The 25,336-nt window shown below is 45.4% G+C and overlaps 1 protein-coding gene across 1 annotated transcript in view; it reads left to right on the plus strand.

Moving 5' to 3' along the window:
* The window catches only part of LEMD3 (LEM domain containing 3), a 334,102-nt gene that overhangs the window by 278,566 nt on the left and 30,200 nt on the right, over window positions 1–25,336 (plus strand). Inside the window, exon 12 of the mRNA XM_029615649.1 lies at window positions 4,275–4,353. Coding sequence (XP_029471509.1) covers window positions 4,275–4,353 — 79 coding nt within the window. The remainder of the gene's footprint in view (window positions 1–4,274; window positions 4,354–25,336) is intronic.

A 25,336-nucleotide genomic window follows, 5' to 3' on the forward strand; every position in this document is an offset into this window, starting at 1 on the left:
TTCTTCTCTTGTCAGTAACAAGTCCCTGTGCCGACCAATGCTCTGACTCTTGGTTCCCTCCCAACCAAGGTCCAGCTGCATTGGCTGATCTGCTAAACATGAGATTCAGCAACCATTGCCCCATGTACAAGTCCACCTTGAGGCCTGGCCACAGGTCTCAGTGTCTCCTTGTACAGCTTACAGAAATGCGGGTACCACTTACCGCTCACACACCTGCAGGAGCCTACATGATATCCTCCATTGGGACACCTCCTGGTCTCCCATCTGGTCAGATATCAGAGCGGCCACCCCACCTTGTACCAAAGTCCCGGTACACTCCCCCAGGCGCTACGAAGTGCAGAGGGGAGAAGGGAGGGGGGTTGGGGAGTTTTAATTGCACTATTCTTTCTTTTAACAGAAAATAGTTACTCTCCGCACATCCTGGACCTAAGAAAATCCAACTTTCTTTAGACGTCACAGGTACAATGGTATCTTTGGTTACCATTACTCCATACTGCAGTAAGTACATTATTTTAATGTTTCTATGTGCTTTATGGTGAGTCAACATTACAACCCCAAGCTCTGCCGCCGGCACCAGCTTCGGTAAGTGAACTGTCTCTTGCATCACTGTTGGTGAATGCTGTTTTCTCTGCGGAGTGTAACATCATTCACTTTCCTTGCATAGACTACTGCTAACCACTTTCAGTACATGCAAGGAGCTCTCACTTTTTTCAGGACTCACTATACATTTACTAACTGGGATTACTGTCACTACCATAAATCCCTTCTGTAACACTTCTGGACACCACAGTCTTAAGACCCTCTTGTCCAGCATGCGCACAGACATTCTGATACATTGTTATATGTCCCTGCGCATATTTTCCATAACCTCAACCTTTCAACTTTTCATGGTTGGGCTATGGGGTTTCTTCCCACTATGCATTTTTCTCATAATTCAAAACTGCTATGGGTTATATTCAGTGACATTCTATACTCAATGGACCTAAGTGGTTTCATTGCTTTCGTCCCTGATTCTTATCCCAGTTCGAACTAGGACCTAGTCTCCTTCGACTCATGCTCGCAATTCCTTAGGGTTATAAAGTTTCTCCTGAAAGCTGTCAACCCATTATGCATCTATTGCACTCCAGCATAGTTTCTCATAAACTTCCTGGACGTTGCACCCATGAGTTATGCCCTTATGCCTTCCAATACTGCTTTTGCAACAATTCTTTGTGCATACAGACAGACAGCATAGGGACAATGTGCTTTCCAACTCATAAGCACGCACAACCTCTTAGCTGCTCTGCTAGACAGCTGCGCAGCTCTACCCTTGGCCCTTGTTCACTTCATGCGTCCTTGGGCCACATATCTAAGAGATTTAATGAACGCTCTATCTGACCTTCTCCACGTAGGTTCTATCCTCTCGAATGGTCTCAATTACATGTGTACAGGGCAAATCTTTTAACGCTGAGTTTAACTAAACTTTCCTCTGCGTCTGCATCATTCCATACGATGCACAGGTTCTGCTCCCTACACATGTTTCCTATGCGTTCCCTTAGATGCCTTTTCTTCCATCAAAGGCCTCTTCAATATATCTCTTCTGCTGCCTCTCGTAGCCAGCATTCTTCTAATGTTGAACTGGGATGGGGTTCAGTATTCTTTTCCCCACTCCCTGACTGAGATCAGTATGCTTCCCATACTTCTCAATCCATCATATCAGTAACCTTTTATTCCCTCACCAGTCAGTCCCAAATCATAGACTTACTGATGTTCTTAGGTTCTGGTAGCGTCACAAAACCTTCTAAATATAAATCTTGCCGTTTAATATGGCAGGCTTTACCTCCTGACGCTAAAAAAAAAAAAAAAAAAGGTATTACCCCTTTTACTTTTCCACCATTTTTTCTTACTCCCTCGGATTCTGTTCTCCAGACATCCTCCACATAGATACACCTTTCTCTTAGGAGGTGTATCGTTTGGGAGTTGGGTTCCCGTTTTCGGTAATCCTCTCTGAGTCGGCTTACCATGGATTATCCACTGATCAAGCCGCCTCTATTTCTCTAATCACGGAATGAACATATATATTCTCCTTATAAGTCTCATACATTCTACGTTTGAGCCTTTCCATTCCTCTCTTCCACAGTTTGGCAAGGGAACTTCTTTCCCTCTTAATGTCATTCCTGCCAGCAGGGTCCGTGAGTTATGCACTCTTTCCATACTCACCTGACTCCGTTCCTCTGCCACTGAGTAGTTCTACGCATTCAACTTTCTATCCTTTTCAGGTAGATGTTGTATCTCCTTTCCTCAGGAAATACTCTATTAATTTTTCCTAACCTCTCTCTCTCGCCCTAGGGAGAGACTGGGTTTTCCACATTCCTGGACAGTAATGCTGCGCTTACATTCTATCTACATTGCACTGCATTCCATGTGAATTCCACTTGACTCTTTCCTTCATGCAAGGGTCAAGCTGCTACTTCCAGTGGCCACACAGACCTAATCCTTCTGATTAAGTGGTCTATATTTCCTTTCCTACCAACAAGCAGACATTTCACTACAACACTGTGGGTATCCACATACTGTTGTGTCCGTCTTAGCCTTAACAGCTTCCCTTTGGTTACTGCTGCTTGTACTTTTTTATCAGGTTGCAGCCTGGAGTCCTCTCCATACCTTCGCAGCCTATTATTGCTTACATTTGACTAGCCGGCATGCTCCATGTTTGGCCAGTCCGCCTACTCTTACTTTTTTCAATTCACTACCCAACATCCTTCCACGAACCCATTATGGTGTTGCGGATGCCCTCCGTTCCCATTTCCACCTCAGTCGTTACGCCTTTGCGCATCTGCGGTGTATCTGGTGCATTCCCGGGCATCCTCAGCTCGGTACTCACCCATTTGTGAGGACTACCATCCTGCTTGTCCTGTGAGAAAGCAAATGTTGCTTACCTGATGTAACAGGTGTTCTCACAGGACAGCAGGATGTTAGTCCTCACGAAACCCGCCCGCCACCCCGCGGAGTTGGGTCTGTATACTTTTATTTTAGTTTCGCTTGCGCTTTTTAGCTATAAGACGAGACTGAGGGAGACACCTGTGGCTCACAGGGATAATTGCAGGCTGGGCATGCTCAGTGCACCCAGTGTGCCAGTGTCAGTCAAAGCTTGTTGAAACTTTGACAGAAAAGTTTTCCGTACAAGGCTCCATCCTCGATGTCACCCATTTGTGAGGACTAACATCCTGCTGTCCTGTGAGAACACCTGTTACATCAGGTAAGCAACATTTGCTTTCCCAGATGCTACAAAGTTTATGTTCGCGACATGTTCCTTACCCATTGGATTGTGTGGTGATACTTCTTTAACATTTGGTAAACATTGATGCAATTAAATTCCTAAAAAGAAATAGATAAGACTAGTAGAATTTGAGATAAGCATTGTTTAATATACAGATTCAATAAAAGTTCTTTAATGTATGTTTGAATGAATTTTGACAGATCAAAATAATATTTTCTTCTTGGGAGTTTGCATTTACTGTATTTTTCGCTCCATAAGACGCACTTTTTTCCCCAAAAGTTGAGGGAAAATGTCTATGCGTCTTATGGAACGAATATAAAAAAAAAATTTACAACCCCCCCCCAAGACTTGCCAAAAGTCTCTGGTGGTCCAGCGGGGGTCCCGGGAGCGATCTCCCCCTCAGGCATTCGGCTGCCAGTAATCAAAATGGCGCTGGTGGCCCTTTGCCCTTACTAGCGACAGGGGCTACCGATGCCATTGTCTGCCCCTGTCACATGGTAGGAGCAATAGGTGGCCCACGCCATTTTTTAAGATGGCGTTGGCCGTCCATTGCTCCTACCATGTGACGGGGCTGACCAATGGTACCGGTAGCCCCTGTCACATAGAGCAAAGGGCCACTGGAGCCATTTTGATTACTGGCAGCCGAAGGCCCGAGAGCAGGAGATCACTCCTGGGACCCCCACTGGACCACCATGGACTTTTTTTTGTAAGTCGGGGGGGTGGTCAGGAGGGTGGGGAGTTGTAGTTAATTAAATTTGAAGGGTTGGGGGGGGGGGGGGTCCAGGCATGACATTGCTATATACAAATAGTGAAATAGCTGTAATGATGATAAATCAAATTTGTAATATTTTATGTACACAATTTAAATGACAGTATGAATGTTTTTCTCATTGTATATTATTGCACAGTATAGAAATTCTGACCATAGTATTCTCAGGCATTATTCTCACTTTGCCATAGAATGTAAGGAGCTTTGACCTTTTTTTTGTACTAAACTAATACCTTCTTGTTGCAGGGCTGTGTGTATGTTAAATGTTTATCATCAGAATATGCTGGAAAGGCTTTTAAGGCATTACATGGCTCCTGGTTTGATGGTAAGTATATGGGTTTAGAAATTCTACTGTTTGGTGACTTTTCCTGGCCAGATCAAAAATAAGTTTAAACTTTGAAGGACCGTTTTTTAGATTTCATTTTTAAAATCAATAGTGTTTTCTTCAACCTACCAACTTGTCTATTCCATGTGTTTTTTGGACTTATTCCTGGTTCTCATTTATTTGTTACCAAACAGAATTTATTTTTCCAGTGAAGTTTGCTCTTAGATTAATGCTTTTTTCATCTTGGCAGTTCTGTTTCTTCTATCTTTCAATTCCATTCACTTTTTCTAGTCATGTTACCAAATAATCCTGATTTAAAAAAAATAAATAAACAATTTAAAAAGTACCACTTTTTCTCACAGGACAAGCAGGATGGTAGTCCTCACATATGGGTGACATCACAGGATGGAGCCCAATCACGGAACACTTCTGTCAAAGTTTCCAGAACTTTGACTGGCCTCTACTGGGCATGCCCAGCGTGGCACTAACCCTGCAGCCAGCAGGGGTCCCCCTTCAGTCTTCTTTTTTCCGCGCAGCAGTAGCCTCGCGGTTTAAGAGCTCTGAAGAGATTCCTGACAGGAATTTTCCTCACGGAGTTTCGTCGGTGCCCGGACTGTACTCGCACCATCTCTATCACAGATCCTCATGCAGTCTGTGTAATGTGCTTAGGCCGTGAGCATGATGTCCTGACTTGCACCAAATGTGCCCTCATGACGCCAAAAGGTCGCAAAGCCAGAATGGAGAAGATGGGACTCCTCTACCGTGCTCACACCCCGACGCCGTCCATCGCATCGACGTCATCGGAACTGGCACAGTCTGTCGCACCAGCATCGACCATTGTCCGGTGACGGTCCGCCATTGACGTCTTCACGGCCATTGACTCCCGTTACTCCCCTCAAGATAGAGGGGATCGTAGGGAGAAACATCACCATCGGCATCGTAAGTCTCGGACCGTCGAGGGAGCGAAATCATCGACCTCGCCACCGTCTGAGCCACCAACGAAGAAGCCCCGTCCAGAGATGGCACCAACCATACCTGCGACCGGGACATCGAGGCCACCCTCACCCGATCGGGGTTTGGGAGTCGCGATTCCGCCTGTAAAGGTGGTCCCTCTAACTGTGCCTCCGCCTCCCTCTTCAGTCACGGAGCCGAGGTTGCTTGCTCCAGGTCTCCGGGAAGAACTGGACCGGCTGGTCCAGGAGGCCATCGACAAGGCGATGCAACGGCTCCAGGTTCCTCCGGCACCGAGAGTGGAACCGGTCACCGACCCGATTGTAGCAGTGCTGGCACCGCTGCTATCCTGGATGGAGGCGCTCATGACTGCCCTTCCACCAGTGATTCCCGGGTCTCCGATGGCTCCCTTGCGCTCCCCGTTGACAGCTTCTTCGGGAGGAGAAACACCGTTTCGCATTCCTCCTTTGGGGGTATTGCCTCAGCCATCGATGCATGTTGTCCCGCGCCACCGATTCATTCATCGGGGGCGATACGCACATCGGCGCCATCGATGCCTTCAATGCCGGCACCGATGCCCTCCATGACGTCCACGGTGCCCCCCGGTGATTCCTTCGAGTTTCTCGGAGCCTCAGCCAGGGCCTTCGGGTAGCCAACCCCCTTCTTGTCCTATAGGTCAGTCTGCTGATCCTTATGACACCTGGGATGATGATACTTCCACAGACACCGATGACTTACCTTCACCTCCTTCTCCTACTGAAAGTAGAAAGCGTTCTCCTCCAGAGGCCCTTTCTTTCATTAATTTTGTGAAGGAAATGTCTGAATTGGTCCCTTTTCAGCTTCAGACGGAGCAGGATGATAGGCACCAGATGATGGAGCTCCTCCAATTCCTGGATGCCCCTAAAGAGATTACTTCTATTCCCATTCATCAAGTTCTTCTTGACCGCCTTAAAAAGAACTGGGAGAACCCTGGATCCATTGCTCCAGTACACAGAAAGGCTGACACTACCTATTTAGTACAGTCAGCCCCTGGCTTTCAAAAATCTCAGCTCGACCACCACTCAGTTGTGGTAGAATCATCTCAGAAGAAAGCAAAAAGGACAACGCCTCACTCTTCTACCCCCTCCTGTTAAGGAACACAAGTTCTTAGACAATATTGGTCGACGAGTGTTCCAAGGGGCCATGCTTATCTCCAGAATTGCTGCTTACCAGTTGTATATGACCCAATACAACAGGGTCATTTTCACACAGATACAGGACTTCTCTGAAACCCTGCCTGACCAATTCCAAGAACAGCTTCAAATCCTTGTCAACAAGGGGTTTGAGGCAGGAAAGCATGAGATAAGAATAGCTTACAATATCTTCGACACCTCTACTAGAGTGTCTGCAGCTGCCATTTCAGCAAGAAGCTGGGCCTGGCTCAAATCTTCTGACCTTCGCCCAGAAGTACAAGACAGGCAATCTGACCTACCATGTGTAGGAGACAATCTGTTCGGTGAACAGATCCAGCAAATAGTGGCTGAATTAAAGGACCATCATGAGACCCTTAAACAGCTCTCATTGATACCTTCTGACTTCCCCTCAAGACAGCCCTTTAGGAAGGACTCTAAGAAGTCATTCTTCCGTCCAAGGAAGTACTATCCTCCACCAACAAGGTCCTGAACTACGAGGCCTTATCAAAAACCTCAGCCTCGCCAGGCCCGAAGCAAAAGCCGCAAGCAGCTCCCCAGCCGGGGCTTGCTTCAGGTTTTTGACTTTCACTTGGAGAGCATCAGCCTGATTCCTCTGCCAAGCATACCAGTGGGAGGTCGATTGTGCCACTTTCACGGCATGTGGCAATCACTACCGACAAATGGGTGCTAGCAATCACCACCTAAACTTTCTTGCTCTTCCACCGGACTCACCACCTCTGAAAGTGTGGGGAGTATCCAGACCACTCTGTCCTTCTGGAGCAGGAGGTTTCCCTTCTTCTCCAGTTAAGAGCAACCCATCCCACTCTCGCAGCAAGGCCTAGGGTTCTATTCCCGGTACTTTCTGATCCCCAAAAAATCTGGAGGAGTTCGTCCAATTCTGGACCTACGTGCTCTCAACAAGTATCTTCAGCGGGAAAAGTTCAAGATGGTAACCTTGGGCTCGCTTCTACCTCTTCTACAAAGAGGAGACTGGCTCTGCTCTCTAGACCTTCAGGACGCATACACACACATTGTGATACCTCCAGCTCATCGCAAATACCTCAGGTTTTTAGTAGGCCCAAAGCACTATCCATACTGAGTGCTTCCGATCGGCCTAGCATCGGCACCACGAGTCTTTACCAAATGTCTCGTAGTTGTCGCAGCTTTTCTCAGGAAAGAAGGTGTTCACGTCTACCCCTATCTGGACGACTGGTTAATCAGGGCTCCAACCCAGCAAGCCGCTCGGTCGTCCCTCGATTTGACTCTACACACTCCAATTTCTCTAGGATTCCTCGTCAATTACGAAAAATCCTATTTAGTCCCATCTCAAACCTTGTCGTTTATTGGGGCAGACTTGGACACCTTGCAGGCAAAAGCCTTTCTACCTCAACAACGAGCGCTAACCCTAGTGTCTCTCGCTCACCAGTTGCAGTCTCAGCATACAGCAACAGCTCGCCAATTCCTCGTCCTTCTAGGACACATGACGTCTTCAGTCCATGTCACACCAATGGCCCACCTGGCCATGAGGCTCATGCATTGGACTCTGAGATCACAATGGATTCAAGCTGTTCAGCCTCTGTTGACCATTGTCTACATCACCAACTCTCCGTCTCTCTCGCCTGGTGGAAAGATCAGAACAATCTCCTCCAGGGTCTGCCCTTTCAAGTGCCAGATCCTCAACTCATTCTCACCACCGACACTTCCAACCTCGGGTGGGGAGCCCACGTGGACAATCTACAGACACAAGGGTCTTGGTCTCCTGGGGAAGCCAAACATCAAATAAACTTCCTAGAACTTCGAGCAATGCGATATGCTCTCAGGGCCTTTCAGGAATGCCTATCAAATCACGTCATCCTGATTCAGACGGACGACCAGGTGGCCATGTGGTACATCCTAAAGCAGGGAGGCACAGGCTCCTTCCTTCTGTGTCAGGAAACTGCGCAGATTTGGGCGGAAGCGCTCTCCCACTTGATGTACCTCAGGGCCACCTACTTGCCGGGAGTGGACAATGTTTTGACAGACAAACTGAGTCGTGTCTTCCAACCGCACAAGTGGTCTCTCAACCCCTCGGTAGCGACCTCAGTCTTCCGACAATGGAGTTATCGCCAGACAGACCTCTTTGCGTCCCCTCAGAACCACAAAGTCAACAATTTCTGCTCCCTCATTCGGAGCGACCGCTCTCTGCCCAGAAATGCATTCTCCCTCTCGTGGGCAACCGGTCTGCGCTATGCATTTCCTCCACTTCCTCCTCTTTTGAGGACTTTCGTGAGGCTACGTCAGGACAAAGGAACCATTATCCTGATAGCACCTCACTGGCCACGCCAAGTGTGGTTTCCTATACTCCAGGATCTCTCCATCCGCAGGCACATTCCCTTGGGAACGGACCCGCTTCCGATCACTCAGAACGACGGTTGTCTACGCCATCCCAATCTTCAGGCTTTGTCCCTGACAGCATGGATGTTGAAAGGTTAATCCTTCAACCACTTAACCCTTCAGATTCTGTTTCTCATGACCTGATTGCTTCATGGAAGCCTTCCAAAAGAAAATCTTATTCCTGTAAATGGAAAAGGTACACATCATGGTGCTCTTCGCAGTCCCTTGATCCCTTTTCCTGTCCAATCCCAAGGTTTTTGGACTATCTCTGGCATTTGTCAGTCAGGTCTAAAGACCTCTTCCATCAGAATGCATGTCAGTGCAGTAGCTGCCTTCCATAAAGGTGTCGGATGTCCCTATATCAGTACAACCCCTCGTAACACACTTTTTAAAGGGCTTGATCCATATCAAGCCACCTTTACGTCCTCCGGCCCCTTCTTGGGACCTTAATCTGGTTCTCGGTCGGCTCATGAAAACTCCATTCGAGCCTCTTCACTCCTGTGACCTAAAATATCTCACATAGAAAATGATTTTCCTTTTGGCTATCACTTCAGCTTGCAGGGTTATTTATTTATTTATTTATTTAACACTTTTTTATACCGACCTTCATAGTGATAACCATATCGGATCGGTTTACAAAGAACAAGGGTTTAACAGAAGCAATAAATAAAAACAGTAATTAACAAGAGAGGTGAATAAGGCAAAGTTACATTTAACAAGGAATAAAAAACTTGGGAAGCTTAAAGCTGGAAAAAAGAAAGGCAGGAGGAATTATAGCATAATACAAAAGGAATTTGCTTTATCCTGTGATTGTCTTTCATTCAAAAGGATAGTGGACCTCTATCCTCTATGTCCAGGAGAGATATAAGACTAGTGATTGTCCGGAGGGTCATCGAATGCTTGGTGAAAAAGCCACGTCTTGAGGTTTTTTCTGAACGTTATCAAACAAGGTTCTAATCGGAGGCTTGAAGGAATGTTGTTCCATATAGCTGGTCCTGCTATTGAAAAAGCTCGGTCTTTGGTTGAGGAAAGGCGTGAGGCTTTGGTAGGGGGAAATTCAACGTGCCTTTGTGAATATCTCTAATTGGTCTGTTGGAAGAGTGTAATTTGAAGGGGATTTCCAGGTCGAGTTGGAGTTGATGATGGATCGATTTGTGTATTAGGGTGAGTGATTTGTAGAGGAATCTAAAATTTACTGGTAACCAATGTAGTTTTCTAAGGATAGGTGAAATGTGATCTCCGCGGCTGGTGTTGGTTAGTAATCTCGCTGCCGCATTTTGTATCATCTGCAGTGGTTTGGTGGTCGATTTGGGGAGGCCGAGGAGAAGGGCACTGCAGTAGTCTATCTTGGCAAATAGTAGTGCTTGGAGGACTGTCCTAAAGTCTTGGAAAAAAAGAAGTGGTTTGAGTCGTTTCAGAACCTGGAGTCTAGAAAAGCAGTCTTTGGATGTGGTGTTGACCATTTTCTTTAGGTTTAGTCTATTATCCAGCAGTACCCCTAGATCCCTCACATGCTTATGGGTGATGCGTGTGTTGTGTAAGGATGATAGGTGAATATTATCTTCGTTTGAAGAAATGAGGAGGAGCTCCGTCTTCGAAGCATTAAGGACCAAGTTTAGTCTGTTTAGGAGGTTGGTGATAGATATAAGGCAGTTATTCCAATGGGTGAGCGCTTTTGAAATAGATTCTGTAATGGGGATTAGAATCTGCACGTCGTCGGCGTACAGATAATGGATTAAATTAAGGTCGGTTAGCAATTGGCATAGGGGAAGGAGGTAAATATTGAAAAGGGTTGGAGATAGGGATGATCCTTGTGGCACGCCAAGGGTGGATTTTGTTAAAGGTGATTCTTTATTATTGATTTTAACTTTGAATGATCTGTTGCAAAGGAAGGATTTGAACCAGCTGTGGGCTGATCCGGAGATACCAATATCTGTTAGGCGATCCAGAAGGATGGAGTGGTTGACGGTGTCAAATGCCGCCGAGATGTCTAGCAGAACCAATAAAAAGGAGTAGCCTTTGTCTAGACCCATTATAATATGATCTGTAAGTGAAATAAGGAGAGTTTCCGTACTGCGCGCCTTGCGGAAGCCATATTGTGAAGGGTGTAGGATATTGTGATCTTCTAGGTACTCCGAAAGCTGGGTGTTTACCAACTTCTCCGTTAGTTTGGCTAAAAATGGGAGATTGGAGATGGGTCTGAAATTGGCTGGTTCGTTAGGGTCTAGGTTATGTTTCTTGAGGAGGGGTTTGAGTGATGCGGTTTTTAGCCTGTCAGGGTAAATCCCTTGGGTTAAGAGGCAATTAATGATGCTTGTCAGATGTCCTGATATCGTGTTTGGAATGAGAAGTAAGAGTTTCGAAGGGATGTTATCTGCTGGATGGCTAGATGGTTTCTATCTTTTTAGTAGGGATTCAATCTCTTTGGATGAGATTGATTCGAAGCTGTCGAATTTAGCTCCTTTGGGTGATTGAGGATTCTTGTCTGAGGTGAGAGGTAGAGTATTTGATGGTAGAAGGGCGAGCGTGTTCAGGATCTTCTGTTGAAAGAATGAAGCGAGTTCATTCGCCTTAGATAGAGCTAGTTCGTCTGGGATAGACGGGGGGGTTGATTTCGTGATTTGAGTAACGTATGCAAACAGGGCCTGGGCATCGAATTGGAGATGATGAATTTTGTTGGCGTAGAATTCCCTTTTAGTTAGTAGAATAGTGGTCCTGTAGTGATGTAGAAAGCCTTTGTACGAAGACAGGGTAGTTGTGTTAGGGGTTTTTCGCCATATATTTTCCTTGTGACGTAGCTCCTGTTTCATCTGTTTTAGTTTAGGGGGTAAACCAAGGTTGATTACCTTTTTTTGTAGGATTGATTGTTTTGGAGACTATTGGGCACCATTTGTTAGCAACTGTTTCCGTGATCTTGTGCCAGGAGGATAGGGCTGAGTCAGGATTGGAAAGATCTAGGTTCATGAGTTCCTTGGAGAGCTGATCACTAAGTATTTCGGATGGGCATGATTTCCTGAATTGAATGGTAGAAAGTTGAGGAGAGGTGTGTGTCTGTTTATCTATGGAGAAGGAGGATTCTATCAAGAAATGGTCTGACCAGGGGATTGGTGTGCAAGAAGGAACTGATGTGCAGGAGAAATTAGAATTGATGAAAATTAGATCAAGAGTGTGTCCTGCTTTATGCGTAGGACTATTAATGATCTGCGTGAATCCCATTGCACTGAGGGTGGTGAGGAGCGCTTCGCAGTTTTTGAGGAGCGATGTATAATGTCAGTGTGAAGATTGAAGTCACCTAAGATCATGGTTGGGAGGTCTAAGTTGATATGTTTCACGATGGATTCTATGAGTGGCGAGGGGTCTGTTTCTAGAACTCCGGGAGGGGCGTAGACTAGTAGAATTTGTAGTTGTTTTGACTTAACTAGGCCTAATTCTAATTTAGATTCAGCCTTGATGGTATGTGCGGATAGTTTGAGTTCTTTCTTGGTAGCTAGAAGAAGGCCGCCTTCTCTTTTTTTGTGTCTGTGGAAGGTGAAGATGTCATATAAATGGGTAGGAAGTTGATTGATGAGAGCAATATCAGTGTTTTTTAGCCAGGTTTCTGTAATAGCGCAGATATCTGGTTTTGTGTCCTGGAGATAGTCGTTGAGTATGTGTGTTTTTTTGGTTAGGGATTGTGCGTTGAAAAGGGTGACTGAAAGTAGTGTGAGGCCTAGTAGTTGGTTCAGTGGAGAAGTCATGATTGGAATAATTCTTTTTTGTATGCTATGGGTGGGGTTGTTTATGGAGATTCTCCTTTGGTATTGAATGATTGGGATATTGTAGGAATGCATAATGTTAGTTGGAGAAGCTGGCTTCTGGGAGTGTTGGAAATTAGAATAATGCTGTGTGAAACTGGGCAAAATCCAGTCAGAAGAATGGTGGGCGAGTGCAGTCAAAAATTGTCCCTTTTGTAAGATCAAGGGAAGTTCCTCTGTAGGAATTGCTAGGATCTGCTGACAACTCTGGTCGTTCCACGGGCTCTTGGTGTGAATCTAGCGTGGTTTGCGCAGGTATGGTATACGAATTTTAGGCACAGCTGTCTAAATGTGGTTTGATCGTTTCTGTTGCTGGTAGATGTGATATAAGGTTAAAAAGGCTGTATTAAGATGATAGAGCTCTGAGGCTTCAAACAGTTGATGGTGGCGCTGTTAGACTGAGGGTGCTGAACCGGTAGGCAGCTGAAAAAGCATTGAGATATTTGACCGATACTGAGGACCGTATGGTTGACTCGGGGCTCCCTCGGGGCTGAGCCGAAGGGGCGAGACAAAGGGGCAGGCCCCTTTGTCGCGCTCCTTCGACGCTCGGCGTGCGGCGCCTGGCTGAAGAGTTTTTAAATCCCCTCTGGGCTGGCTCCTATTGGAGGGCGGGCGGGGCTTCCGCTCGCGGCGTTCTCGGCGCAGATTTTAAATTTCTACAGCTGTTTTTTACTCTTTCCTGCTGCGAGTGAAGCCGCGCTGACAGCGCAGAGACTGCCTGGTGGGGAGTGATTATTTGCTTACCTTCCCCCGGCGGGGCTCGGCGCCGATCGCGCAGGCCTTCCCCGATGGCAGTAGCAGTTAGTGAGTTACAGGCCCTAGTTCCCTATCCGCCTTACACTAAACTCCTGCAGAACTAGGCGGTACTCCGCACTCACCTTAAGTTCTTACCTAAGGTAGTTTCGGAGTTTCACGTTAATCAATCCATCATACTACCTATCTTCTTTCCCAGGCCCCATTCCAATCTAGGGGAACAGGCTCTGCATAACCTTGACTGTAAACGGGCTCTAGCGTTCTACCTAGACCGTACAGTTGTCCACAGGAAGAGCACTCAGTTATTCGTCTCTTTCCATCCCAACAAATTAGGGCACCCTGTAGGTAAGCCGGCTCTCTCTCTCCTCCTGGTTGGCGGACTGCATATCCTTTTGCTATCAGCAAGCAGGCATTCCTTTTCAAGACCGTATTAAAGCACACTCTGTGAGGGCCATAGCGACTTCAGTAGCACACCTATGATCGGTGCCGCTTCCTGACATCTGCAGGGCTGTCACCTGGAGTTCTCTCCACACTTTCGCAGCCCACTATTGCTTGGACAAAGCCGGAAGACAAGATTCCATCTTCGGCCAGTCTGTCCTGCGTAACCTGTTTCCAACATGACGTACCATGTTGGAAACAGGGTTACGCAGGACAGACTGCGTAACCTGTTTCCTGCCCGATGGGGTTCAGGATGCCCTCTACCAAATTCCACCCCAGTTGTTGTATCCAACGGCGTGCAACAGGCACATTTGCATGTTCGGACATCCTCAGCTTGCCTTCCGCCTGCCCGATGGGGTTCAGGATGCCCTCTACCAAATTCCACCCCAGTTGTTGTGCCTGTTGCACGCCATTGGGTACATTTGGTGCATGTTCGGACATCCTCAGCTCGGTACTCACCCATATGTGAGGACTACCATCCTGCTTGTCCTGTGAGAAAGCAAATATTGCTTACCCTGTAACAGGCGTTCTCACAGGACAGCAGGATGTTAGTCCTCATGAAACCCGCCCGCCGCCCCGCAGTGTTGGGTTCATAACGTTTTGTTTTATTTTTCGGCACTGCCTGTAGCTTTCAAATAAGACTGAAGGGGGGGACCCTGCTGGCTGCAGGGTTAGTGCCATGCTGGGCATGCCCAGTAGGGGCCAGTCAAAGTTCTGGAAACTTTGACAAAAGTGTTCCGTGATTGGGCTCCATCCTGTGATGTCACCCATATGTGAGGACTAACATCCTGCTGTCCTGTGAGAACACCTGTTACAGGTGTAAGCAACATTTGCTTTTCTGATGAATGCAATGAACTGCAGAGATAAATCATGTGCTGGTGTAGGAAATCTTTGATGCACACCGCAGGAGTTTCTCATGTGCAGCCACATCTGCTGCTACTCCGTTTCTTACTTTTCTGAGGAGCAGGATATATGTTAGACTACTCTTGGAGCTATTTTGGACTGCCATACTTACCTTCGAATTTTTATTGCCACTTGTGCTTTTCTGAGCTTTTTTTTTTTCCTTTCAAGACCTCAGTCTATAAATGGGCCCTGAAGCAGGGGCAAATCCTGCTATCCCCAGTGAGTCCTCAAAAGAACTTGACAAAACTCGTGAGTCAGTCAGTTAATACCAAGCAGAGGCTTTGTATGTTGGTGCACAACTCAGTTTGTTTTTTTGGGTTTTTTTTAAATTTATTTATGCATTTTATATAATTTAACAAGCTTCAACTTGTAATAGAATAGTCTACAATACAGATTGAATTATACAATTATACAAGTATATCTAGACAGTATTTCTCTGCTTGTAGAAAAATATAAGAAAAGGGAGTGAGCTTCATAATAGAGCGGCAGCAGATAACAGAAAAAAGAGACATCAGAAATTCAGGCACGACTGAAAGTTACCTCCCACAATTTCCATTTACACCTTTAATCAACAGGTTAACCAGGGCTAACATATGAGTCCAGAAACAACCTCAATTGACTTGGTTCAAAGAAAATAAATCTTTTTCCCTGATGTATCAAGCAACATTTGCAGGGAAATTGTAACTTAAACGATATTCCTTTCTGTACTATCTCCCCTCTCAGTTCTAGGAAAGATTTTCTTCTCAACTGTGTTTGCTTTGTTAAATCTTGGTAACACCACACTTTCTGGCCAAAAAAAAAGTGTTTGAGAGTTTCTAAAGAAATGCTTGAAGATATTATTCTTATCCATAAGAAATGTGAATGTGACCAGTAGAGGTCTACGATATGTTACCAACATATCTTGAGATGAATTTAACAGAGAGGTTAGATCTTGAATATTCTGCTCTTCATTATTTTCTTGCTGTCTATTTTCGGCTGTATTTAAATAGTATGCCTTTGATATCATTGGCTTAATCTCATCAGGAATTTTCAATACCTGCGAGACATACAGTCTAAACAGATCAATAGGAGAAATATTTTTTAAAATAGGAAAGTTAATGAATCTTAAATTGTGGACTCTTAACATGTTTTCAATTTTCTCGAGTCTGTTATCAACTTCCATGTCTTTTCGGATTATCAAAGCATTAGATTTCTCCAATTCAGTCACTCTTTCTTCCACTTTTTCAATTGCCCTTTTCTGCATAGATAATTCCAGTGCATTTTCTTTAACTTGTTGTTTTACTTCTTTAACCTCATTTGTTAATCCTACTATTACTTTCTCCAGGGATTGGAGAGCTTTCCAAATAGTATTAAGTGATATTTCAGGTTCAGGAATCTTCTTTAAAGTGAGTTTGTAAGCCGGACTCTGTGCTTTGCCCTGACCTGCTGCTTCCCCAGCGCTAGTTCCAGGCTCCAAAGATTTACTCCCGACGTTAGTCTGGCCCCAAACCTTCCACAGTTCCGGGCACTGGCTTTACCTTGTGTCCTTGAATATTCAGCCCTTCTTCCAATTGAGCTTGCTCCATGGCTCCGGCCTCCTCCCAGCTGTCTGCCAGTGCGCGTTCCTTGCTCTGGCCGCTCCCCTCCTCGTCATGGCCTGGAGGCGCTGGTCTATTTGGTGAACCGGGGGTTAAAGATAATTCGGTCGGAGAAGCATGCTCCCGCTCCAGAGCTGTTTCTCCAGCGACCTTCTCACCTGGCGAGAGAGGAGGTATTGCAGCAAAAAAGCTTCCGATTGTTGGTTGCGTTAGTTCCAGGGGAGTGGAGGTGATCTCCCCGACCCTCACCCGGGCTTTTCGCTTCGTATGAGGCATTTAGAAATTTTTTGAGAAGCAATTCCGGGAGCTCTTTACGCTGCTACCAGTCAGGCGGCCATCTTGGAAAGCTCACCAGTGCACAACTCAGTTTGGATGTTATGGAGATGTCCTGGCTTTCAAAGCAGCTATGCATGAAGAACTATCCAATTTTCCATAGGCCATCCATCAAACCAAGCTATATCTCCTCAGTGTGTCCCTTGCCAGACCTACTCCTGTCTTGTTCTTAGAAGCATTCAGGTCGAGGATAGAAAAAAAGGATTATGGTGGCATTTCTTCAACTTGATTTGGGTACATTGATGCCAAAGATCACATTGAGTGACTTGTTTCCTGTGTCTTTGCCATAGATTCTGAGCCTGTTCGTTGACATCAGTTTAGTCTTCCATACTGGCTTCAACTATAAAGAGGCTGGAGTTTGCTTTCTCAGCACAATTATTTGCACTAATGATCATATCAATTCTGGATAGGTTTATTATTAAGCTTGTGCTATCTACAACCTATAGTACATGAGCTGGCCCATTGTCAGACTCCTCAACCCATTGAGGATTTGGAGTCTGGTCAGTTTTTGAGCACTGAATTTGTGTCTCAAGCAATGTTGAAGAGGACTGCTTGACGGACCTGATTCAGAGCCGCATCCATAACCAGCCAAGGAGCATTTCCTTTACCCATTTTGTTCAGAGGATGCAAGAGGTGGTGCCATTTGGTTTGGAAGTCTCTAGAAAAGATAGGGCTCCTTGACTTTGCCTCCTGAAGTACCTGGATGCATTCAAGAAGTCTCTGGTAATACCTGCCATCCTCTCCTCACCTAGAATATGTGAAAACTACAAGTGGTGCTTTCTGTTAACGTAGAAATCAGTCACAACATATACCATGTAAGCAGCATCCAGTTTTGGTTATTATCTGCTTCCACATCGGAAAGTGGTGATAAAATCAGCTCGCCAAAGGTCTAAGAAGCCTGAGAGAGATGCATATGCCACTAGACCAGGGGTAGCCAATTCTGGTAGTCAGCCACAAACAAGTCTGGTTTTCAAGCTGTCCAGAATGAATATGCATGAGATACATTTGTATGCACTGCCTCCATTGTATTCAAATATATCTCGAGCAAATTCATTGTGGACAGCTTGAAAACCAGACCTGTTTATGACTTTTGAGGACCAGAGTTGGCCATCCCTGCACTAGATCATGTGCCTAACACTGGACATTATTGAGAAGTGCATTTTTCAGAACATAGTGCTTTTTTTTTTCTTGTGTACTAAATCTACTGTACATAGTGAGCTACTTGCATACCCTCTAGGGAGAACTATAGACTTTCATTCAGTTTCTTCAGGACAAAGGGGAAGATGCACTTTCCTTTGACTAGAGAAGGTAAATATGCACTGCATCTAGTCTGTTTGGCCTATGATGCATTCGCATAGCTGTGAATGTTAGAATAAAGTTTAACAACGTACTGCCTATATAAACACCTAGGTCGGTGATGGCAACCTTTTAGGCTCTGCATGTAAAAAATCAGAAAATGCTTAACTTGACTCTGCTAGTGTGTGCCCCCCCCCCCAGGCATAATTCTTTAAATATTAAATTATTTATAAAAAAAAATACAGTCCCCATCATGTCTGGTGCTATGTATTATATAAAAAAGTCAAATAATTACAAAAATGAAAAAAAAAAAAAGATTCATTATTAAACAGTAAGAAAAGTAAAAAAAAAAAAAAAAATCTGACTCACAATAGAGAAAATGTGACTGATAATTGGATTTAAAATAGTGCACAAAAGATTTTCCTACATTTAATATTAGTTTTTGAATTGAACTGAAAAAAAAGAAAGAAAACATTGCATTTGATTTGATTAACAATGACTTTTTTGTTGCTGAGTTTTTAGATAAGTCTGAAATTGAAGGTAGGTACTTTGTACTCTTCAAGCCCAAGCAAGCAGAACTAACTTCATTTGTCAGTCAGTTCCTTTTTTCTGTTTAATGTTATTTAAAGCAGAGAATAAGGTCTCGCAAGAGTAAGGAGAAAATTGTGAATAAGGTTATTGCTCAGCATTTAAGGGTGCTAAAAGTTTCCGGTATTCAGTTCCACGCATTCAGATTTTCTTTTTCGTAGTGGCACTCTTCATTCTGCAGGCGATTTTCTTTCTACATCCTCAAGTTGAGACCTCGAGTCGACAAACACTTGGGTCCATATGCTGGCCTGGAGCTCTTAACTCCAACTCTTATCCTTCATTTTGTAGCCATTGGAAATCATTTACTTTCATAGTACTATAGACTACTACATCTAGATACTTAATTATTTTAATTGTATTTTCTAAACTTCTGAATTGATTAAATCTTCCATCAAACTAATCAATTATTGAGTTTAAAACTTGATGGTACTTTATATGTAAGGGCTCCATTTAATTTTGCACATCTGAGCTGATCTTCTCAAGATATTTTTTTAGCCAAGGAAAATACTTACAAGTTTTAGTCCCCACATCTTGATTGATAATTTGAAGTTTTAGATTCAAAGGCTTTATGTATCCTAATATAACGTCAATACTTTTGCCAAAACCTTGTAACTATGTTCTCAGTTCATATGAATGTCCTGGTGTCTGTAAAAAAAAAAAAGAAAAATCAGTGGGCTGACCCATGTTAAATCATTGAGCTAAGAAAACTGTTCCAAATTTTTATTCTCAACATAACTTAATTTCTTCATAGCACTCCACAGATCTTTCGAGGTCTTGTCCTCGACTCAGTTACCTCACATTCAGGCCGATACAGTAAAGCGCGGCCACCCTGTTTCTAACCCGCTTTGTACCCACAATTTGACCGCGTAAGTCTAACCCGCAATTCACTATCCGTTTTTACCATTCCTTACTGCTTCCTGAAACCAACTCGTATCCCTTTCCGCCCGCAGCATGTATATGATATGTAAACGATCGGATTAGCTATTCCCTCCTATACAGTAACGTGCGGCCCGATTATCGCCTTTCTAACCCGCTGTTTTGCCGCGTCTTTAACCTGCTAATTTACCGCCTACCCTTACCCTGGCATTAGTGTGGTGAACTTAGCAGAGAGAGACGGAATTAAAAAATGAACAGTGTTAAAGCTCACTGCAAAGGAGAAATAATTACTAAAGTGGCAGCAGTACTTAAAGCTGAAATGATGCTATTAAGCTGTCAGCCAGGAACAAAAGAGAGAAAATGACTCGACATGTTAAAGCAAATAGTGAATAAATTGTAACAAATTTACTGCATGTGAATTTTCTTTTGAATGACAGATACGTCGCCAGCAGAAACAAGAACTGCTCCGGCGCAGCCCCAGTCCTCTCTCCCCTCCTCCCGAGGTGCGCACCATGGCTCCCCTGCCTCCCGGGGGCAGCCGGCGGCGAGAGCGGCTTCAGCAGCCTGGGGCGGATCGGGCGCTCCCCATGCGAGGCGCGGCTTCCAGCAACCCCCCCCGCTGGCGAAGGTGCATGAGTGCACGCCGTGACCTGAGCACCCGGCTGGACGTCCGAGGTCACGGCGTGCGCTCATGCATGTTCAGGCGGGCATTCATGCACCTTTGCCAGCGGGGGCTGCTGGAAGCCGCGCCTCTTATGGGGAGCGCCCGATCCGCCCCGGGCTGCTGAAGCTGCTCTCGCCGCCGGCTGCCCCCCGGGAGGCAGGGGAGCCGCGGTGCGCGCCTCGGGAGGAGGGGAGAGAGGACTGGGGCTGCTCCGAAGCTGTCAGCGCGCCCGCACAGGAGATCGGCACCCATGGACGCCCTTCTGCTGCTGGGGGCTTGCGTGGCCAGGGCAGGTAAGCAGGGGCTGGGGGAAAGTTTGCCTGTGAAATTTCGTCTCTTGCCCGTCCGAAGGAGGCGGAAAATCGGAGCTGCGCGCACAGGTGAACCATTCACTTCCTGGTACCTGTCATTTCAAATGACATTTGAAATGACAGGTACCAGTGCCCCCAAGATACTGTTTAGGCGCTGTATAGCGCTCTATACAGTAAAATGGATTGTGCTTCATGGACACGCTTTGGACGCGGCTTGTATTTGCGTGTCATTTAAATACTGTATCGAGCGGTATGTGATCTAAACTGTGCGTGCGGCAAACGCGGGTGTGCCCGGCACTGCCGCACTCTTTCTTACGCGTCCTTACTGTATCGGCCTGATTGTTGTGCGTTAGCAGTCTGCTGTAGGTTGATTCAACTTCCTCCAATACTACAGAAAATTCTTGCTTGTGAAGGGGTTGAGCAGCAATTAAATTCACTATTTTACAGCTGCCATGACATCATGTAATTCTGTGAATCCTGCTTTGGCACACAAAACCTCCTAATGGATAATGCAATGAAACAGCACAATTGGATGTTCAATGGCTTCCTTAAACGGTTTCACAAATCCAACTTTCTTTTCTACCATATTGGGTGCTCTGTCATCACAGACACAGATTTAGACATATCAATGCTTAGGTCACGGAGCATTTTTAGAACAATGTTGCATATTTTGTTCCCTGATGTATTTATTGGCACTGTATCTAGACCAGCTCTTCGCTCATCGTCTGACCATTGGAAAATCTAGCAATGAAAGCCAACCGAGCCGATGAGGGGACATCAGTAGTTTTGTTAAGACAAATCTATACAATTTTTTCTCCTTTTAATTTTTGTAGTACATCTGAGGTCATTGTCATCACTCTGTCTTTGTCATCACTCAGAAATACACTTAATAATTTAGTCTTTATTTTGTGTATTTTGAAACAAAAATGGTGCACATTTCAGAAGGGTTTCTTTAATAAATTCTCCTTCACTGAGGGCTTTTCCATGTCGAGCTATGGAATGAACAATGCTGAAACTTGCTGCTGATAGATTAATAGCGCCTCTTAAGAATTTAAGGAAGTTATTTGACACCCTTTGTGGCGTAACTGCTGAGAAATGTCTTTCTTGCCTCCTCACTTTTTTCCAAAAGCCACTGATTTATTCAAAATGTCTTTACATTCCACGTTCTGCTTACTACTGTTTCATTGCACAATAGGCACAATGATTTGCCATATCTGTCAATAACGCCCTACTTCTCAGTCCATGCATCTTGAAAGCTTCAACCACTTCCTTTATTACTCAATCAGGGTTTTTTAAGTTGAGGTCTGCTATAACAGGGCTAAATATTAAAGAAATAAAAACTTTATATTATAACTATAAGAAATGAGAAATTTAAAGTAATTACATAATAGCAAATTAATATTTGATTATTTAATGTATTAATCAATTGCTTATTGATTAAAAACGTTTCTTACCTCTGCAGCAATGTTGTTGAACTGGCACAAAATAATTCAATGCCCTTCTTCAGAGGTGGATTGCACACAAACACACACACATGCTTCGTCGTACCCACTGACAAATACGCACACGTGCTCCCCTGCACATTCCCATTCACTCTCGTCTTATGTAGCCTCTTAATATATTTTTAAAAAGTACTTACATTGGTGGTCAGGAGTGATCAAGGCAGGGCTACCAGCTGGTGTGGGACAAAGTGGGCAGAAAGGCCTGATGCAGGATGGGTGGGGGAGAGTTCTTTTTTTGCCATGGCCCCAATATAAGGGGGGGGGGGGGGCGCTGTCAGCAGAAATCAGTGAGGAATCTTCAGCTGCTACTGGGAGGCGGGGGTGGACTGAAGAGAAGCAGAAGCCTATGAAACTGTGGGAAAAGCAAGAGAAATGAGCAGAGCTTCAAGGGAGGCTTCCGCTCTATTACAGCTGCTGCAGGGCCTAGTATTGATTGCAACAGTTCCTTGGGCAGTAATAAATTTAGTAGATTAGCTTCATCTGCTAGATCCAATTGAACTAAAAGCGCTTCAGTTGGGCTTTTTCAAATGCATATTCTTTTAGTTTGATAGAATTATGATTAAATTTAAAGCTACTCCTGCTATTCAATATCTACTGCATTCATAAATGAATGTAAATTCTGAGGAGGGGGATATGCTTGGCTCCGGCACAAATATCACCCTCTTTTAACCAAATTTCAGTAAGCGCAGCTGTAATTCATAAGTCCTGATAAGTTTTGACTTTTGGACATCTTTAGAATGCATGGATCTAGTATTAAACAAACTACATTTCAAGGATTGTGACACTTGTCCATATTATAATAATATCAAGGGAGGAATCTGAAAATGGGATATTAAGCAGATTTTTAGATTTATTACATATTTGCTTAACGCATGACATGCAGGCCACTTCCCACCCACCAATGACCATCACCATGGCGGCGAAACTGAAAGAAATGGGGCGGTTGGCTCACTGAGAGCCCTGAACTGGCCGCCTTTACTGGCGGCCACGGCGCAGAAGATGTCCACCCCTGCCTGGAGCGAGGAGGGAGACACCGGCACCAGGACAGCTAGGCCCACCCACCAATGACCATCACTGCTGTGGCAATGCCAAAGGCGCATACCCTTGGCGCGCACAAACGAGCACAACAAAGGAGCTTGCCCCTTTGTGCGCCTCCTTCATGCAGAGCCAAAGTGCTCATTCCATTACACCCAGTGCAACAACCAAGGATCAGATGTGCCTCATTGAGCCTATGCTAGGACCGAGTCTGTATGGAGATCTAAGGAACGTCTAAAGAAAGAAGCAAAGAAGTAACACAAATTTGATCCTTTCTACAATATGTAACAATTCTTCCACTGTCTCTTCCTGCTTAATGTTTACCCTGCTCCTATTAAATGTTCAGTCTCTGTCAAAAAAACAAAATCCCTCTGATTAATGAGCTGCTAGAGGATTTAAATCCTACCATATTTTGCATCTCTAAAACATCTGAATGACAAAGATAATGTGCTCTTAAACCAAATTTCACATCCTCCTATGATGTATTTCACTTTCTTAAACCTAAATGAAAAGGTGGGGGCCTATTAATAATTAGTTTATTATATCTTACAAAGTAGAGATTAACCCTCTCGATGAGGTGGCAATTCTAAAATCTCAATTAAACATAAGACTGGTCTATTGTCTCCCAGGTATACTAAAAAAAAGATTGCTCACCACTGATTGAATTATTCACTAAGGTAAATCCATCACCAGATTCTACCTTAATTGTAGGAGACTTTAACCTCCATGTAGATAAAACACTAACTGTAGCCTGTGAAATGTTTTTAGGGACAGTAGAAGCTTTGGGATGGCCCCGATTTGTTTCAAAACTACTCATAAAGCGGGACATATTCTAGACCTAATATTCGCCAAAACCACTAACTGTCTAATCAATACTTCTCACACTATATTGCCTCAGTCTGATCACCATTTAATAAAAGCAAAAATAACCATCTTCAACCCAGCTCATAAAAGTATATATAATAATCTTCTCACAGGACAAGCAGGATGGTTGTCCTCACAAATGGGTGACATCGAGGATGGAGCCCACCACGGAAAACTTCTGTCAAAGTTTAGCAGAACTTTGACTGGCCCCTACTGGGCATGCCCAGCAAGGCACTGTCCCTGCAGCCAGCAGGGGTCTCCCTTCAGTCTTCTTTTTTCCGCGCAGCAGTAGCCACGCGGTGAAAGAGCTCTTACCACGTTCCTGACAGGAATTTGGAATTCTTTATTCTAAAGAAAATTTGCCCCTCAGGGGTCTCCCTTCGACAAATTTTTTCGTCCGCGGAACTCCGGTAAGTTTTTGCCGCAGTTTTATAGACTTTCGACTTTGGCCCTTGAGGCCTACTTGCAGTCGACAGTCCCGCGACTAAATTTTTTGGCTGTCCGCCATGGCGTCTGGGTTTCGTCGATGTCCCGACTGTACTCGTACAATGTCAATCACAGACCCCCATAGAGTCTGTGTTTTGTGCCTAGGGAGTGAGCATGATGTTCTGACTTGCACCAAATGTGCCCTTATGACACCAAAAGGTCGTAAAGCCAGAATGGAGAAGATGGGGCTCCTCTTCCATGTTCACACCCCAACGCCATCGATTGCATCGACGTCATCGGAACCGGCACCGTCGAAATCTTCACACCATCGGCAGCCTTCCGGTGACCGTCCGCCTCCGACGTCTTCTCGGCCATCGACTCCTGTCCCTTCCCCTGATCATCGAGGAGATAGGAAGGAGAAACATCGCCATCGACGTCATAAGTCTCGGCCCGTCGAGGAATCGACGTCATCGACCTCCGTACCGGCCGAGCCACCGCCTAAAAAGCCTCGATCAGAAGCGGCACCGTCCACTCCTGTTTCGCAGGCATCGAGGAAACCCTCACCCCTTCGGGGTGTGGGAGCCGTGATCCCACCGGTGACGGTGGTCCCTCCGGCTCAGCCTCCGCCTCCATCTCCCGTCGAGCCAGGTCTTGTTACCCCTGGTCTCCGGGCAGAACTGGACCGGTTGGTCCAGTAGGCCATCGATAAGGCGATGCTACGGTTCCAACCTCCTCCGGCACCGGCACCGAGGGCGGAACCGACCACCGAGCCAATTGCTGCTGCATTGGCTCCGTTGTTACACCGGATGGAAGCACTCATGACAGCTCTTCCACCGGCAATACCTATACCTGTGCCACTGACACCGGTTAGACCGCTGTCACCGACAGGTTTTTCATCTGGTGGAGAAACACCGTATCCTATTCCCCCTTCGGGAAAAGTTCCATCGGTGACCAGTCGTCCCTCGCCACCGATCTACTCATCAGGGGCGATACGCACTTCAGCTCCACCGAGATTTCCGATGCCGACATCGATTTCCTCGAGACCGGCACCGGTTCCATCGGTGCCCCCATCAGCACCGACATCGGCACCGATTCCATCGAGGATATTCTCGATGCCTCCGGTGGCT

The sequence above is a fragment of the Rhinatrema bivittatum genome, chromosome 9 (genome assembly GCF_901001135.1).
Source record: "Rhinatrema bivittatum chromosome 9, aRhiBiv1.1, whole genome shotgun sequence".
Taxonomy (NCBI): Eukaryota; Metazoa; Chordata; class Amphibia; order Gymnophiona; family Rhinatrematidae; genus Rhinatrema; species Rhinatrema bivittatum.